This window comes from Canis aureus, chromosome 23 (genome assembly GCF_053574225.1).
Source record: "Canis aureus isolate CA01 chromosome 23, VMU_Caureus_v.1.0, whole genome shotgun sequence".
NCBI lineage: Eukaryota > Metazoa > Chordata > Mammalia > Carnivora > Canidae > Canis > Canis aureus.
This window is the reverse complement of record NC_135633.1, coordinates 444,442-460,906: the sequence shown is the minus strand read 5'-3', so window position 1 is coordinate 460,906 and position 16,465 is coordinate 444,442. Positions and strand designations below refer to the sequence as shown.

At 45.0% G+C, this 16,465-nt stretch overlaps 1 protein-coding gene and 1 long non-coding RNA gene across 3 annotated transcripts; one reads left to right on the top strand and one right to left on the bottom strand.

The window, feature by feature from the left end:
- Positions 1–3,145: 3,145 nt before the first annotated feature.
- TCN1 (transcobalamin 1) lies at positions 3,146–16,075 on the bottom strand. 2 transcript variants are annotated; one of them, XM_077866115.1, is made up of 9 exons: positions 15,921–16,075; positions 13,178–13,357; positions 12,061–12,201; positions 10,818–10,973; positions 9,135–9,325; positions 6,639–6,828; positions 5,443–5,626; positions 3,755–3,873; positions 3,146–3,370 (listed from the first exon to the last, which is right to left on the bottom strand). In XM_077866115.1, exons 1-9 carry the CDS (start codon positions 15,997–15,999, stop codon positions 3,309–3,311), a joined length of 1,302 nt encoding a protein of 433 aa, XP_077722241.1. In that variant the 5' UTR covers positions 16,000–16,075; the 3' UTR covers positions 3,146–3,308. The 2 variants fall into 2 exon arrangements, with proteins under 2 accessions (XP_077722241.1, XP_077722242.1); XM_077866116.1 differs by having other exon boundaries at positions 10,818–10,970.
- LOC144294480 (uncharacterized) lies at positions 9,023–14,453 on the top strand. The gene is made up of 5 exons (XR_013361844.1): positions 9,023–9,354; positions 12,546–12,594; positions 12,871–12,930; positions 13,367–13,514; positions 13,813–14,453. It is a non-coding gene; the product is annotated as an uncharacterized LOC144294480 (long non-coding RNA).
- Positions 16,076–16,465: the final 390 nt, after the last annotated feature.

Genomic DNA, 16,465 nt, shown 5'->3' with positions numbered 1-16,465 from the left:
CTCCGCCTTCTAGGGTCTCACGGGGACAAAATCAAGGTGTGTTGAAGGACCCCTTGATTTTATCCCCGTGAGATCCATCTCCGGCCTCCAGCCTCCAGGGCTATACGAGGATACGTTTGCCTAAAGCCAGGAAATCGGTGGTGACCGGTTACAGCAGCCGTGAGGCTCTAACGCAGGATTAGGATCCCAGCGTGGTCCTGGCCTTGGGTTCCGGAGCTGCCTGTGACCAGCCTAAGATGCTCTTCAAGCGCACGCCTCCGTGCAGATGCCGCTCACAGCCATGGTTGGTGCAAGACTCATGATAATACAATTGTCCCGCTTAGCAAATAACTTCCCGAACAGGACACACATTTCTTAACTCCTATATTTTGACAGTCCTTGGCTAACTATCGACTGAACTTCTTCTTCTCCTTTTTTTTTTTTTTTTTAATATTTATTCATTCATGAGAGACACACAGAGAGAGAGAGAGAGGCAGAGACACAGGCAGAGGGAGAAGCAGGCTCCATGCAGGGAGCTCGACGTGGGACTCGATCCTGGGACTCCAGGGTCACGCCCCGGGCTGAAGGCGGCGCTAAACCGCTGAGCCACCCAGGCTGCCCTCTTCTTGTCCTTTTTTCAAAAGAAGAGGGTGGTGGTGGGGGGCAGTGGAAGGGAGAGGGTGGGAGAGAGCGAGAATCTTAAGCAGGCCCCAAGCTCAGTGCAGAGCTGGATGCCGGGCTTGATCTCACGACCCTGAGATCACAATCTGGACCAAAATCAAGAGTCTGATGTTGAACCGAGTGAGCCACCAAGGTGCCCCTTGCCTGAAACTTATTAATTTATTTGCCTGTTTTATCACGTGCCTGGTTTTCTGATGTCCAAGCACCCAGACTCTCAGTGCATAAACCTCTCAGAGGTTTATCAGTGTTGACTGTGCTCTGCTATGGCAGCAGAGGGACGTTCTCCCCCGGACTCAGTCCTGGCTCTGTCATAGTGCTAGGCCTTAGGACCCGTAAGGCAGGGGTGGCCGGAGCGAGGGTCCCCTGGGCAGTGTCGGTGGCACCCTAAGGGGATGTCGCTCCATTTCCCTCGGGTCTGTCTCTGAGATTAAATGCATCCCTACCAGGGAGCAGTGTCACTGTTTTCTACCGTGGGGCCACTGTTGGGAGAAACGTGGCTCTGTCTATTAAGGACGGAGGCTCCAGGGGCTACGGGGACGTGTTAGAAACACGGCGTAAGGGGAGTTGTTACGTCTGATCCAATGAGAGGGACTGAACGAGAACAGCAGAGGAAAGGACTTCCTCAACGCTGTGATTGCGCGTCCTTTGGTTCCACGGCGGTGTGCCCGTTAGAACAGCCTTACGCCACGTCTGGGAGAACAGGTCGAGGGCAAATTGTGTGCTTGACTGGTGCCGACTGCTTATTACTGAGAGAATAATAGCTGGAATCATCGAGGGAGTCAGGAATCTCAAAGGGAACTATTCCAACTTGGTTATTCTGAGATTCAACCTCATTGGTCCATTGCAAAAATGGGCTCAATCCTTTCTGTCATTTTTTTGCTTGAGCTTCCCTATTTTTCCTGATGGACAAAACCAACCATATGCACTGTTTTTTTTTTTTGTTTGTTTGTTTGTTTGTTTGTTTTCCAGGATATTGCCAGTATTTGATCTTTTTGAGTGTAATTTTCAACAGTTCGCTTTCACTCTTCACAGCGCAGTGGTTGTTGGATGATGAGCTCTAGGGTCGCACTGTGTGAGAGTCAGGAGTGGCGGTTATGACATTTTGCATGTTTATTACCGTAAGCCGTTGTCCCCCAGTTTCCCCCCAAGTGGGACCTTGAGTAACTTGTAGAGTCTGTCCAGGTCTGCCGGCTGCTGCGCAATGTGCACCGCACCCCGGAGATCCCCCCACCTCTAACTTAGCTTTCAGGATGAGAGACGACGCACCCGAGGGGATAGGATCCATTGCTGTCCAGCTGTGAGGGCATCTGTCACACCCGATTCATAAAGAATAGGGAGGAGTCGACCCTGAGGGTTGAGGATCAGGACCAGGGTTGTCTGTGGAGGGGCGGAAGCTAAGACGACCACCAAGGAAACACGGGAGCAACGAGGCAGACATTGATAAAATAATTTAACTAATTCTGCCTGAAGGCATCTTCCTTTTAGAGGTTGCTTTATTTAAGGATTTGATTGATTGATTGATTGATTGATGATTGATTTTAGAGAGAGAGAGTGTGCAAAGGTTGTAAGGAGCAAGGAGGGGACTGGAGAGGGAGAAGGGGAAAGATCCAGACCCGGTGCTCGGTGGGGAGCCCTCCATGAGGCTCAATCTCACATTTAACATTTAACTGAGCCACCCAGGCACATCTAATTTACTTTTACTTTTCATTTTTAGATTTATGTATTTATTTGAGAGAGAAAGGGAAAGAGAGTGTGAGCTGGGGGAGGGACGGGGAGTGATGGAGAGAATCTTCAGACTCTCCTCTGAGCAAGGAGCCCAACCCTATTGATCCCAGGACCCGAAGATCAATGACCTGAGCCAAAACCAAGAGTCAGCTGGTAACTGGCTGAGCCACCGAGGCACCCCCAGGTGCCCCTGATTTAATATATTTTTTTAAACATGAGTTCTACTGAAACGAACATTGAAGCTGATTTTTTTTTCTGCATGTGCATTTTATGCACATGATGATATGAATATGAGTGATTTTTATGGGGAAGTAAAAGGAAAATACATGCGGGAGGAGAACAAATGGGCTCCAAGGGAGATAGCTGGAGGAGGGGACGATATTATTCCTGAGACTTTATGGACCGGCCTTTAATGTCGAAGCCTCCCTGTTCCTGTGTCTCCAGAGCAGCATTTTCCTCTCTGCCCACTGCCTCTCTGGGGTCCGTATGCCCACTCAGTTCGTCCCTCACACCTGGGCCTCGGACAGCTGTCTCCCTACAGGTTTCCTGCTTGATCTCATTGGCTGCTGCCTCAACCCTAGATCTAGAACCTTATCTGCATCCCCACCCGCCGCCCGAGGTCGCCCACACAGTCAGCAGTGGGACCTTGAGTAGAACCCAGCTTAGACACGTGGTCTGATCCCTTTCCCCTTCCCTCTTCCCACAGGGGTCTTCCCACCATCATTGATCCCCTTTAAAATGAAGCAATTAGAACATGCTCTTTTTGTATTGCCGTTGATCTTTTATTGAACACACTCGGAGAGAAGGGGAGGCTAGTGACCCCACTCTTGAAATTGAGATGAGTGAAAAGGAAGTCATGGAGCCAGTCTCCACCTGCAAGTCCACTGCAAAAGGATTCCATGCAGCTGAGGGAGATTTGAATTTTAATACTTGCTCCAGCGAACCTCCAAATTCTCGCCCGCATGGACAACGTAACTACCGGCTCCTGAAAAGGAAGAATGAGAAGTGGGTCGAATGATTTTTTTTTTTTTATTTTAAGATTTATTTTAGAGAGAAACAGAGCATGAACAGGGTGAGGGGCAGATGGAGAGGGAGAGACTCTCAGGCACATTCCCTGCTGAGCCTGGAGTCTTACACGGGGCTTGATCACACAACCCTGAGATCATGACCTGAGCTGAAACCAAGAGTCTGACGCTTAACCAACGGAGCCACCCAGGCGCCCAATGGGTCAAATTATTTAGCCACGAAATCACCAAATAATGGGTCTCACTTTCTCAACGCCTTGGCACGTTCCCCACCAAAGCTCACACCTTCACCTCTGCATGTTTGGGGCATTGTTAGTCTGTGGGGCTTTTTGGCACCCCCTTACCTTGGCTCAGTGGTTTGCCATTGCTCAGGAGCGCCCAGTAGGTTCTTTCATTACTGTTGGCCTTTATGCCCTGAACAGTGGTGATGTAGGGGCCCCAAGAGCTTTCCTCTGCAGTAAAACTGGGGGGAAATAAATAGGTTATCGGAACTCATGTATATGTGTATATATATATGATTTTTTTTAGGAACTTATTATTTTCAAAGACAACCTTATGTGGGCACTTCTCAAGCTTCAGTGTACCTAAGAATCATTTGAAGTCATTTAAAAAAAAAAAAAAAAACAGATTTCTCAGCCCAATCCTCAGGTACTTTGATTCTGTGGGTCTGAGCAGGGACTAGGAATCTGCATGATTCTGATGTAGACACTCCACAATCTATTCTAAATTAGAGGAATGATGCCTACTTCTGCACCCACTTCCCTTCATAGGAAACACTCTGTAGTCAGTAACTACTAATCTTCTACCCCAAGATAGTACCTGTTGAAGATACTACAGCAGCAGAAGAAAATGTTAGCCTCGTGTCCTAGAGGCATCATAACTTAGTATGTTTTCTCTTAGGAAAGAACAACAGGAAAGAAGAATTTAAAATTAAAAATTAAAAAAATTGGGCAGCCCCGGTGACGCAGAGGTTTAGTGCCGCCTGCAGCCCAGGGTTTGATCCTGGAGACCTGGGATCGAGTCCCATGTCGGGCTCCCTGCATAGAGCCTGCTTCTCTCTCTGCCTGTGTCTCTGCCTCTCTTTCGCTCTCTCTGAATAAATAATAAATAAATAAATAAATAAATAAATAAATAAATAAATAAACCTACCTTTAAAAAAATAAAAATTAAAAAAATTTAAAATTTAAAAAAATTAAAAATTAAAAATATAAAACTTTAAAAAATTAAAAAAATTAAATTTAAAAGTTAAATTAAAAATTAAAAAATTTAAAATTTAAAATTTTAAAAATTAAAAAATTTTAAATTTTAAAATTTCATGTTGTCTTGATTAAAAAGTGACATGGCCAATGTCTGTTTCACATTCCTCGGTCACATTTCTCTGCCTTCCTGGAAGCCCTTGAAAGCAATCTTTATAATATCTACATCACATACCACATATATAATTTTCTCTGTGGTATCTTACGTTACTAGACGAAGTAATGGCTTCAAATGAACCATACCTTTCAGAGGCAAAGTCAATACCTAAATTTTGATATTTGACCTCTTTGGGCCGGGCAACCTTAATCTAGGGTTCCATGAATCTACAAGGGGAGGCGCAGGGAGACTTCAGGGCATTTGTGAAACCTCTGACCGAAAGGACAAGTTTCGTGTGAGCGTTCACCTGTCTGGGCTCAGCATCCAACGCACGGGCATCTGATTTTCGAAGAGGTCAATGATTCAAAACCAATGACCCCGTGTTCTAAACACCAAATAACTGACCTAAGAGTTTCTATTTGTCGAAAGAATTTAACCAACGGAAGAGAGATCCCTGGGACTTATTCACCCATTAAGTGAACATTAATTTAATACCTACTGTGTGCTAGAAGATGAAAAGTCTCTCTCTCTCTCTCTCTCTCTCTCTTTTTTTTTTTTTTTTGAAATCCCTGCCATAAAGGAGTGTTTCAAATGCACTTTGCATTCAGGTGCTTCCGTATTCTTACCGAGTCTTTCAGAATCGCCAAGCACCTTCAGCGTAGGTTACCTGCCGACATACCTAAATAGAGTTGCATTTTCTTTCTGAGCTTTCTCCATCACATCTAGGAAGACAGAGCCGTTTGCCACAGAGACCACGATGTTGTATGTTGTATTGATTACCACGGAGTAATTGACTTGGATCTGTGGGTGTGACACAGCAGGTGGCCCTGAGGTAGGCTCCTGGGTGGAGAGGTTGAAGGCACCTGGCAGAGGCAGAGAGGCAGAGAAGAATTACTATTCAGAATAAGAAAAAACTGATGCTTGAGTTTACAGCCCATCCAACCCCTCCCCCGGCCCCCTTTCCTTCACGCAGAGGAGGAGGATTTGCTACAAGGAGCAAGAATCATCAACCAAGGGGCCGAGCTCTTGTGCGACTGAACCAGAAACGCACCAGCTCATGAATGCACGCGTTTGGCTCCACGTCCAGCCGTTCAAGCAGTGCAGTTGCCCTGTGTCCTGTTTCTCACAGAGGCTCCTGAGTTTGGGGGGTTTTGTTGTTGTTTTGTTTTTGCTTTGGTGCAGCATACGATCATGCCGTCCTGTTTTTTTGGTTGCCTTTCTATTTCTTAACATTTATTGAAAAGCTATTAAGTGCCAGGGGCTGCCCTAATGATTTTACATGGCTTATCTTACGCCGTCCTTACAAAAACCCACGTTGGATACTATTATCACTTGCATTTTTTTATATCGTTTATATGATGAAACATTTTGTGTGAGGTCCCTAAGCCTATAAATAGCCGAACCAGAATGAACAGAGATGAAAGTCAAGTCTTCTTTCATCGTTTGTTGAAAAATCAGTTGTTTGAATAAATGACTCACGCTCTCATTTTCTTCTCCTGCTGCCATATTCCTCCCATCTTCCTCTGAGCTCCCTGAGGGCTCACTCACTGTGCTTAATGGAGAGTCAGAGACACCTCACTTTGTTCAGAATGGGAATGATGCTCAAACATCTCTCTAACCGGCCATCACAAACCATCCCTTTGGAGACAGACATCACCGAATTAAGTCTGCCTCATTTAGTAAGGTCTGACCCGAGAAAAACACCTACTCCCCTCTTCAGAACAAATCCTCAGGTGGTTACGATCGCTGCTGAGACATGGAGGACTGAGTTCTATCTGGGAACGGTTATGCTTTAGCGGTTTATCTGGTCACTTGTGGTCCCTAAGGACACCTTAGTCTCATGTGCTTCGGGGATCGTGCTCTTTAGGGCTCAACCTGATTTGTAGACACAAGGAGAGTCTTTGTTAACATCCAAGTAGGTCTTTCCCAGCAGGGCAGGTAAGATCTGAGCTGCAGCAGTTGGCATACGGAATACTCCTTTAGGGATTTCCTCAAGCACTTTATTCCGTGTTTTTTGACAATCCCATTGACTTTTCTTGTAATAGTGTGATGAGACAAAGAGAGCCTAATGTGAGAGAGAGAGAATGGGAGGGCGTGAGAGAAACACCAAACAAGGGGAGAGCCTACATCTAACTAGTTCGGTCAGTATTTACTGGCCGTTGACCACGGGGCAGCACCTTGGATATAGCTAGGATACCTTTCCTGCCACCAAGAAATTTATAAACTAGTTTTGGGGGAGGGGATGGGGAGTTGCTCAACAACACAACTGATAATGGCAAAAGGAGAACAGACTTTCTCTACCATGTTCACTCTTGTAGCCTTGACACTGGAACAACACCTGTTGCATAGGAGACGCTTGATAAATGCTTTTCAAGTCCAATCCTAAAGACAATCCTAAAGGTGGATGGCTTAAGAGACGCATCTAGGGCCATAAGACGAGCCCATAACACTTCGTGACATTGAAGAAGGCTCGGTGGAGAAGGCGGCATGTGAGGTAGGACAGCCTTTCAGTAGGGGACAAGAGAGCACTGCTGTGTGTACCCAGAGGGAACGGCAGGGTCAAGGGTGCTACAGGAGGTGAGGCCAGGGCATGGCCTGCCCGTGATGATGACATTCTCTCCGTTTCAGCAAAATCCCTAGGGGAGTCCTCCTGGCCTGGGAAGACTGGTGTACAGGGAGCCTTGGGGCGACTGTGGAAGAACAGGCTGGAGGACGAGGTTGGGGCTGCGCTGGTGCACCCTACAGCTGCAGGGTGAAGTGTGCGACGTTATTTGCTTAACAATGGGGAGTCCAATGGGCTCTTGAATAGAAACTGTCCAAGCAGCGGTTGTAAACTGGATTGAGGGGGGCAGCATGATGGGGCAGGAAAAGTTAGGAGGGTGTCAGAGTGAGTAACACAAGGCCTAAAATGGGCTGGACCCGTAGACATCGCTCTGTAGTTTCTCAGGGAAGGACAATTCCCCTTTTCATTTTCTCCTGAAGACCCTTTAGGTTAACCAAGAAGTCAAACAAGCATTTGTGGGATATTTAAAGAAAAGGATCCTATTTCATTTCCTCTTAACTATTTTGTAGGGCAGCCTGGGTGGCTCAGCGGTTGAGCAGCTGCCTTTGGCTCAGGGCCTGATCCTGGATTAAAGAGCCTGCTTCTCCTCCCTCTGCCTGTGTCTCTGCCTCTCTCTGTGTGTCTCTCATGAATAAACAAATAAACAAAATCTTAAAAACTGTTTTGTAAAAAAAAAAAAAAAAAAAAAAAAAAACTGTTTTGTAGGCAAGCAGCTCTCAAGCTGGCTGTGAATTAACATCTCTTGTAGGGTCTTAAAACCAGAGCAAGGCTCTTGCTCTACCTCTAAGTTTCTATGTTGGCTGGCTGGTGTGGTGCTGGAACATTAGTGTTTTCCATAACCTTCTCCAGCGGATTCAAATGTACAGTCAGAACGGGCAAGCCCTGTTTTGTGAAGTTCAAACTCAGCAAGGCAGACAGCAGCCTCAACAGCACCAACAGTGAAAACCACCTTTGTGATTGGACCCCTGTGACACCCCAGCTCCTTCTTGTAATTTTTCCCAGGGACCCCGCAATGGCCACATTGAACACCTTGATCTCCCTAAAATACATGATGTTCTTTTGTGCCTCTGGCCTTTTTCCTGCTGTCCTCTCTCCCTTGGGAAGCCCTCTCCTCCTGGGGTGACCTGACCTCCGGGCCCCTACTTCTACTCAGCAAAATATTTTTTCTGTAAATCTTCCTTCCCCTCTTGTACCTATCCCTTAGCGTTGAGCAAACCGGTGAGTGAACGCAGGAATAAAGCCCCACACTTCAAGGGGCATATGCAGGACAGAGGAGGTGCTGAGTATGAGTACTGAAACCAGCTGCTTAGGTCTGAATCACTTTTTGGCTTCGTAACATCAGGCAAGTTACCGACACTCCATGACTCATGCTCTTATTCTGGGAAATGGAGGCAGTAATTTTTTCCTCATTGGGTTGTGTGCATCAATGGGCACGGCAATAAATACTAGATGCTACTGCTGGCACTGCCTCTCGTCACTGGGACAACAATAATCTAATTTAGGAAGTAGGAGGCAAGCACCCAACACTGGTGGACAGCAAAGTGTTAAGTGCATTTAATGAAACAATATAGTAGGTTGTAGCAGACTCTAGAATTTCTTTAAAAAGCTGTAGTCTAGAAGAGCTTCACGGAAGCACTGGACATGGAAAGATAAGGTTCAGGGGTGAGGAGAATACATTTCCATCAGGGGAGAGGAATCACATGAAATCAGTTAGTATAGGAAGCAGAATGAGTAATGTCTTAGGGGGACAAGAAGAGAGGATTCAGTATTTCTTTCCTTCGTGACTCCCTTCTCTGTCTCTGACTTACCTGCATGGCTTCTCCTGTACTATATATGTTTCCAATGAGGCCATCTTCCTTTTTCTGAGACAGAATCTTCCTTATAAGTGACTCTATATGACCACCAATGATCTCTAAATCCTGTTTATACATTATGTTCTGACTATTTGTTTTATCCCTCTTCACACAGGTCAGAGCCAGGACAGCCATCGCACCAGTATCTGCCAGGAAATAAAACATCAGTGATAAGGTGAGTGACCAACCATTCCGGTTTGCCTTGGACCGAGGGATCTCCTGGTGTGTAGGATTATCATTGCCGAAAAAGAGGCAGATCTGGGCAAACTGAGAAGACTGGCCATGCTAGTTGATAATGGGAGAAAAGGACTTGAAGTAGAGCAGTTCTTCGGGCATTAACCACTCAAATATTTCAAGATCCCTTCCTTATGTTGTGTAACCCTGGGCCTCGTACTCAATAACTCACCTGCTGGTCATAGAGACACATATGGATTTGCAGGGGCATACACGTGAATAGTCTTTCCCTTCAACATCTTGGCTTCCCATTGTTTTCATCTCTCAGCCATATTGGCAAAAGAGTCGAGAGAACTCAGGAGGATAAATCAAAATATGTCTTTGCAATGTTCCAATGTTTCCCTTAGGCTGATCAACAGCACTTAAGAGAACTGTTTTCCAATAAAGCTTCTTAAGAGGGAGGATGAGGCAAGAGATTGGAAGAAGGGAGGATAAGGCCTTTTTTCTGGTTTGTTACTTAGTTCCCCCTGCATTCTTTAGCTGTGGTACCTTCCCTCTCCCATAGAAATAAATCTCACATTCTCCCTATTATCCAGAGACGTCGAGTGGCCATTTTCTTTGGGCTTCTTGGAGAAAGATGAGCTTGTGTATCTGGGTCCAGAGGGGCTGAGCAACAGAACTAGCTCTCTAGAGGGAGGCTCTTTTTGGATGTGTGAGCTGACCCAGGAGAAAATTTCCAGTCCTTCTCTATTGGGGATACAGACGTTATTGATCAATATATTGGGCCTTGTCCCTGAAGAGGTTGTGTTGTCCAAGTAAGCCCACACATATAAATGGTCCCAGTAAATTAGAGAAAGAGGCAAAGTTAAGATTAGTGAATTCCGCTGTTTTCCTTTTTCTAATACTTACACTTGCTAAAATGTCTTATACGAAGATTCTCACCATCTATCCTTATTTTACAGATGGGAAAATTAAGGCCAAGAGTTAACATCCATAGGGCACCTGGGGGGCTCAGGCAGATAATGTTTGATGGTCGGCTCAGGTCATGATCTCAGGGTCCTGGGATTGAGCCCCATGTCTGGCTCTGTCATCAGTGGGGAGTCTGCTTCTCCCTTTCCCTTTGCCCCTTCCCCAACTCATGCACACACACTCTCTCTCTCTCAAAAATAAATAAGTAAAAAATATATCTTTTAAAAAAGTTAACATCTCTTGGTTATATAATTCAAAGAAGAGGTAGCTTAGGAACTGGATCTTTCTACTGTATTACACATCTAGAAAGATGCTTAAAGCCTCCTCCCCCCACCCCCCACATCCATTCCTTTCAAGAATAGAATTCTCCTCCCTGATCACTAGCGTTAAGAGGGTAAAAAAGCGTCCAAGTATTTACTGGTAGAAAAACTTGAAGGAAAAGACTTACCGGTGACCATGTCCTCTCCACTGAGGGAATTGGGTGTAATGACTCACCTACTGAGAACTGTCCATGAAAATAGTAGTTTTTATTTTCAGGATTGAATTTTGTAGCAACTATAGAGATTGAGTAATTCCCACTGAACAGACACAAGGCCAAAACGTCCAGGCTGAGCTGGTAGTAGTTAGTCAGTGGATTATCATCATGTTCTTCTGTCAGGGAGGAAAGACATACCTTACTCATGGAAACAATATTTGAATAATAAAATTTCAGTCTATTCCTACTTGCTTTATTAGAATTTCTTTTTTCTCTTTTTTTTATAATAAATTTATTTTTTATTCGTGTTCAATTTACCAACATACAGAATAACACCCAGTGCTCATCCCGTCAAGTGCCCCCCTCAGTGCCCGTCACCCATTCGCCCCCACCCCCGCCCTCCTCCCCTTCTACCACCCCTAGTTCGTTTCCCAGAATTAGGAGCCTTTATGTTCTGTATTAGAATTTCTTTGGAAATTAAGGAGAGGTGAGTGAGAGAGGGAGGAAGGTCATTTGTAGAATCAGCAAACCTGAGAAATGTAAAGGCTGCTAAAGATCTTCAAATTCAACTTAACTCTTTTTACTTTATAACTGAGGAAACTGGGCTCTAAAGAGATTAAAATACCATCCTGAGACTCAGGTGGTTACAGAGCTAGGACTAGAACCCAGATTTCCTGCCGCTAAGCGTCTTGCACTTTCGAGGGTAACGTGTCCAACCTAGAAGTAGAAGCAGAAGTAGAGGCCAGCTCAAAAGGAGATGAGCTCGTAGAGGCTTAATGATCAATAGGGTAAATACTGGGTGGGCGTTCGGATTAAAACAACGCATGTCGCGAGCAGCCACCACAGTCAGCGTGTTTTTCCTGGCGGGGAAGTGCTCCTGGCCTCGGTAGCTCTCCTGTGAGTGTGGATCGAGTGCTTTCATACTGACGACATAGTGTCTGTGTTCTCAGCTATTTCTGGTGCATTTCACTATTTGTCTAAAAGCCACGCTTCTGCAGAACGAGACAACGGTCTCCTATAAGCTTGTGTGTGTGCGTGTGCATCGTCATAAGCAAGGTGGATGTAGAGTCGGTGCTCGTTTGAATGTGTTTGAAAACTCAAGATGCATGTTGAAAGAGGGAAGAAGGGCAAGTGATCCGCAAAGATGCGTGGGGTGCATAGAAGGAAGAGGAGAAGGAAAGGCCGAGGGGAAACTTTGTTCAGTTCTGAACCAGTGGAGGAAAACACTAGGTCGTCCAGGGTCTCTGAACATTTGATTCTCACCCATATTTTTTATTTCTTCTTGGAATTTATTTTCTAGTTGTTTGACCAGGTCTGAGTAATTTTTAAACATTTCATCAGGCCTTTTACATGCTCCCAAAGCCAGGATAGACAAGGCAAGCTGTCCCGAGGTTAAAGAGGACTCTGAAAAAAAAAATGTTCAAGTTTAACGAGGTACCTGCTTGTGATTTTTCTCGGCCTCCTGTCTGTCTTGTGACTGACATTACCTATCAGTTCTTTCTTTTTTTCTACTCTCTACCAATATTTTATTGTTCTCTTCCTTATTCCCAAAGCGGAGACTTCTAGCAGTGTGGTATAAATGCAAGCTAGTTCACAGTCTTCCCCATGAAATCATAGGAGGTTTTTGGAATCATGGGATCCTTATAAAAATTTTAAAAGAAAAAAAGTAGATAATAATGCCTTGGGATTTACTCTCTTATAGGTGCTGTCTTGCCAAGATAGTAATACTTGGATGTTCTTCCTTACAGGGTATCAACATTCTCAGACCTCTTGTAACTCTGACAATAATCCTGTGAGGTAGGTAGGGGGGCTTCATCTCCCCCTTATCCCAGTGAGGAAGCTAAGGCTCAGGATTGGCACAAAGGACTCAGGGTGGAGCCACCCTCAACCCCTGGCTCAGTTGGTTAAGTGTCCGACTCTTGATTTTGGCTCCGGTCATGATCCCAGGGTGGTGGGGGTCTCTGTCCCGAGCGCAGGGGGCTCTGTCTCCGTCTCCCTCCTCCCTAAGCACAAACAGGAACAGAGACAACCCAGTCCTCCTCTGTCTTTCCGCACTTCTCTTGCTACCGCCAGCTTCCTGACGAGCCCTACCCTGTCTGGTTGTGAACTCAGCTCGCATAACACTGTCCGTGGGTAAGAGTCTATGGTTTCTTTTGCTTTTCCTTGTGACCTTTTGAAGGAAAATGCTTTACAGGACCCAAAGAAGTAGGGCCCAGCTACGGAGTACTGGGCAGGGGATTGGTGCTTGGGGCACCGCTGTCCCCTCAGGTCCTACAGCTAGGGTAGGTGCAGCAGGGCTTCTGCGGTTCTGCCTAATACAGCTGGCAGGAGGTCATAGGTCAGTCTTGCCCCACACCTTCGAGGGAACGTAGGCACTCACCTTTATTTTCCACGGTGCGAACGATTTGTCTCATCAGCTTTTGCTCTTGGTTTTGGTTCAGGATCCCACCAAGTCTGAGGGACAGTAGGACATTGGCGGCCTGGATTCCTTTGCTATATTTTGAATTGATCATTGTGTTTATCAGAGGATTTAGAGCGGTGTAGTTTTCTCTGCTTATCTCTGCGGCAGGAGAGGAGGAAATAAGAAATGCACACTGAGAACACATTAAGGAACAGGAACGCTAGGAACAGAGGTGGCGTTAATACATTTAGTAACAGATACGGTGCCCATGGAGCGATCCCGCGGCCACGGGCTATGTTGCTGGAACAATCCACAGGTGGGTCTGGATCTCTGCTATGTCACGGTTATTACTCCTTCCCTAACTAGCGTGGAAGCGTCTCCATGTTTTAACAGCTGTTCCAGCCTGACCTTTGTGTACGGGCAGAGTACCAGTCCTCCCGGGAGATTTAGTATCCTTCCCTGACTTGGAGGGTGAGGCCTGGTGGGTGTCCTTAAGACCTCCGTAACTGAAGGCTTAACGGAGACTAGGCTACACGTCTTCTGACTCCCAGTCTGTAGTCCTTTCTACTTGCCAGATTCAGTTCTTTCCCTTCTCCATCTTCTGACTCCATCAGGTTAATATCGACAGAAAGAAGGCAGCAGCTTTAAGTTACGGTGGTGACTGACCCCAGAGCTGAATTGTCTGCTTGCCCAACCGGCCTGGCATCAAGATCGTTATTTAGCAGCATGGACCTTTCAGAAAACCCTCTAATCGTAGCCCACATCTCAAGGGAAAGGATGAGGAGAGTCACATTCTACTGTGGAAGTGAAAAGAGGGTCCAGAGACCCCAAGAACTGGAGGCAAATAAGGAGAGTTCATTACCAGTTAAAACATTCTTAAATATACTTTGTTCAGGAGCACCTGGTTGATTCAGTTGGTTAAATGGTTGACTCTTGATTTCAGCTCAGGTTATGACTTCAGGGTTGTGGGATCAAACCCAACGTTGGGCTCTACGGTCAGTGTGGAGTCTGCCCCTTCCCCTGCTCATGGTCACACTCTCACTCTCACTCTCACTCTCTCTCTCTCTCTCAAATAAATAAATAAATAAAAGTTTAAAAATGTACTTTGTTCACACTTCCGAGAAAAATCCTACCCATCTCCAGATTATCTCTTGGGTTAGTGGGATACTGAGAAGAGCATAAGCCCTATGTCAGCTGGACCTTGGTGGAATTCTTCATACTTAGGACTCTGAGTGATTTATGTCATTTTCCTGACCTTCCCTTAGTTTAAAATTGTGTGTATTAACATCTATTATATAATATATATGTATATAGTATATATGTATATATGTATATGTGTATACATATATACTATACATAATAAAATTATATGTATATTAGACAAGAAGTCACTTAATATACTGTAAAATAAACACATATTATCAGTTTTAGCTCAACTGGAGTCTCTATCACTCTACTTAGGGAATCAAGGAAGTGTGTGTTCTCTCCACACAGCATGGGGTTCAGAATCATGACTCTGAGATCAGGAGTCACATGCTCTACCAGTCAGGCACCAGTCTACCTTTCTTCTCTTTAAAAGAGAATCAGGGAGATCTGAACCAGTGGTGGTAGAAAGTCCTGGTTTGGTACCAGAACAATCGGACAATTGTTGGGTCATGTCAGAGATTTTGTGGAAGCATCCAGTTCAGCAGATTTTCTGGCACTGAAATAGACTTTTTGGTTCCTGGGCTGCAACTCGTCAGTTTCCTTGACCACTAAAGACAAAAGTTAATTATTTTGTACAATGAATTCAAGTTCGAAAACTCCACAGAGACCCCCTGTTCTTAAGATACAACAGAGGAAATGACAGACCAGGAAGGAAAATTAGAGTCAGAAGAGTTTGTGCTTTAGCTTGTGTGAACACAGGTCTTTCTGCTGGGCCGTTCGCCTCTTCTTGTAGGCTACAGAGCACCAGGAAGATGGCCACAGATGGCAGCATGTAGTCATCCTTGGACTGGGTTTAAGCTCAGTTCCAGGGTGAAGACATACAAAAGAGGAATCATGCACCTGAGAGCTATACCAGACTTCATGAGATCACCTGCTTCAACACCTTTCCCCAATTATGCTCAATGTATGGATGAAGCCAAAAAAATTCCTAAACATTGAATCATTCAGCTAGTAAGGAGTCATACTACACCTGAACCAGTTTTTCTTTCTCTTAATTTTTAATAGAATCACAGAATCTTGGGATCCTATGCCCAGAGGAGAGATGATGGGCTTGTACCCATGTCCTGTGGGGAAAACTTGGAAGGAAGGAGATGTATAGCTTGGAACATCTAAACTCAATGATGACAGGAAAGAAGGCTTCATTATTTGGAAGGAAAGATTGCATCCCAAATTCAAAAAATAACTTTCTATGATTTTGAAGAACTTCTGGGATCATGAATATTCTATCATTGAAAATGAAGAAGAATAGACAGTTGCTTGGTAGGGTTGCTACGGTGGAGAAAATCTGAATATAGAAAGAACCATTAGGCAAGTTAGCATTGAATCTATGACCCCTCTTCACATATTTTTGGGGCTCTCCTCACCATGCCCTACCACATTTTACATGACTCATGGAGTCCAACCACATATATAACTGGAATAGGATCTTTTCTCAGGCCCCTCTACACAAATCCCCTGCCAGTAGACTTTAGAAGACTATCACACTAGGAGCGATTTTAGCTCAATGCATACTTACCACAGATCTCGCATTGTTGCCTTGGAATAAGAGAAAACAATAGGAGCCCCACTAGGGGCAGCTGGTGGGATGGTATCATCTCTCCAAGAGTGTTCTGGAGTGGTGAGGGAATTTGAGTGTTCTGGCTATTTATTGGGTGATGACGGAAGGTAATGAGAGCTCCTCCTTTAGCTTGCTTCACCTTATTTCACTTAAACAAATATTGAGCAATGTCAGGGGGTGTGGTCAAATGTATTTATCCAAGAATTGTGATAAACCAAGAAGAAGACTTGAAAGATATGGTCAAGTAGGATGAGGAAATAATTTTCTTTGTTTCGTATCCCAAACTTTAGGATTCACATTCATTACTTGTCTTCAGCACAATGAGAATAAATTATATTTCCCTCTTTTCTATTCCACTTTGGCTGTATTTTTATTTATGCCTCTTGAGACATTAAATTTGATGGGGCAAAGGCTTAAAACATATAGACATGGAAGTAGAAGTTGTGAGACTGAAATTGAACCAGGCAAGATGAAGGAGACTGGCACCTGAGGGTCTTGGGCAT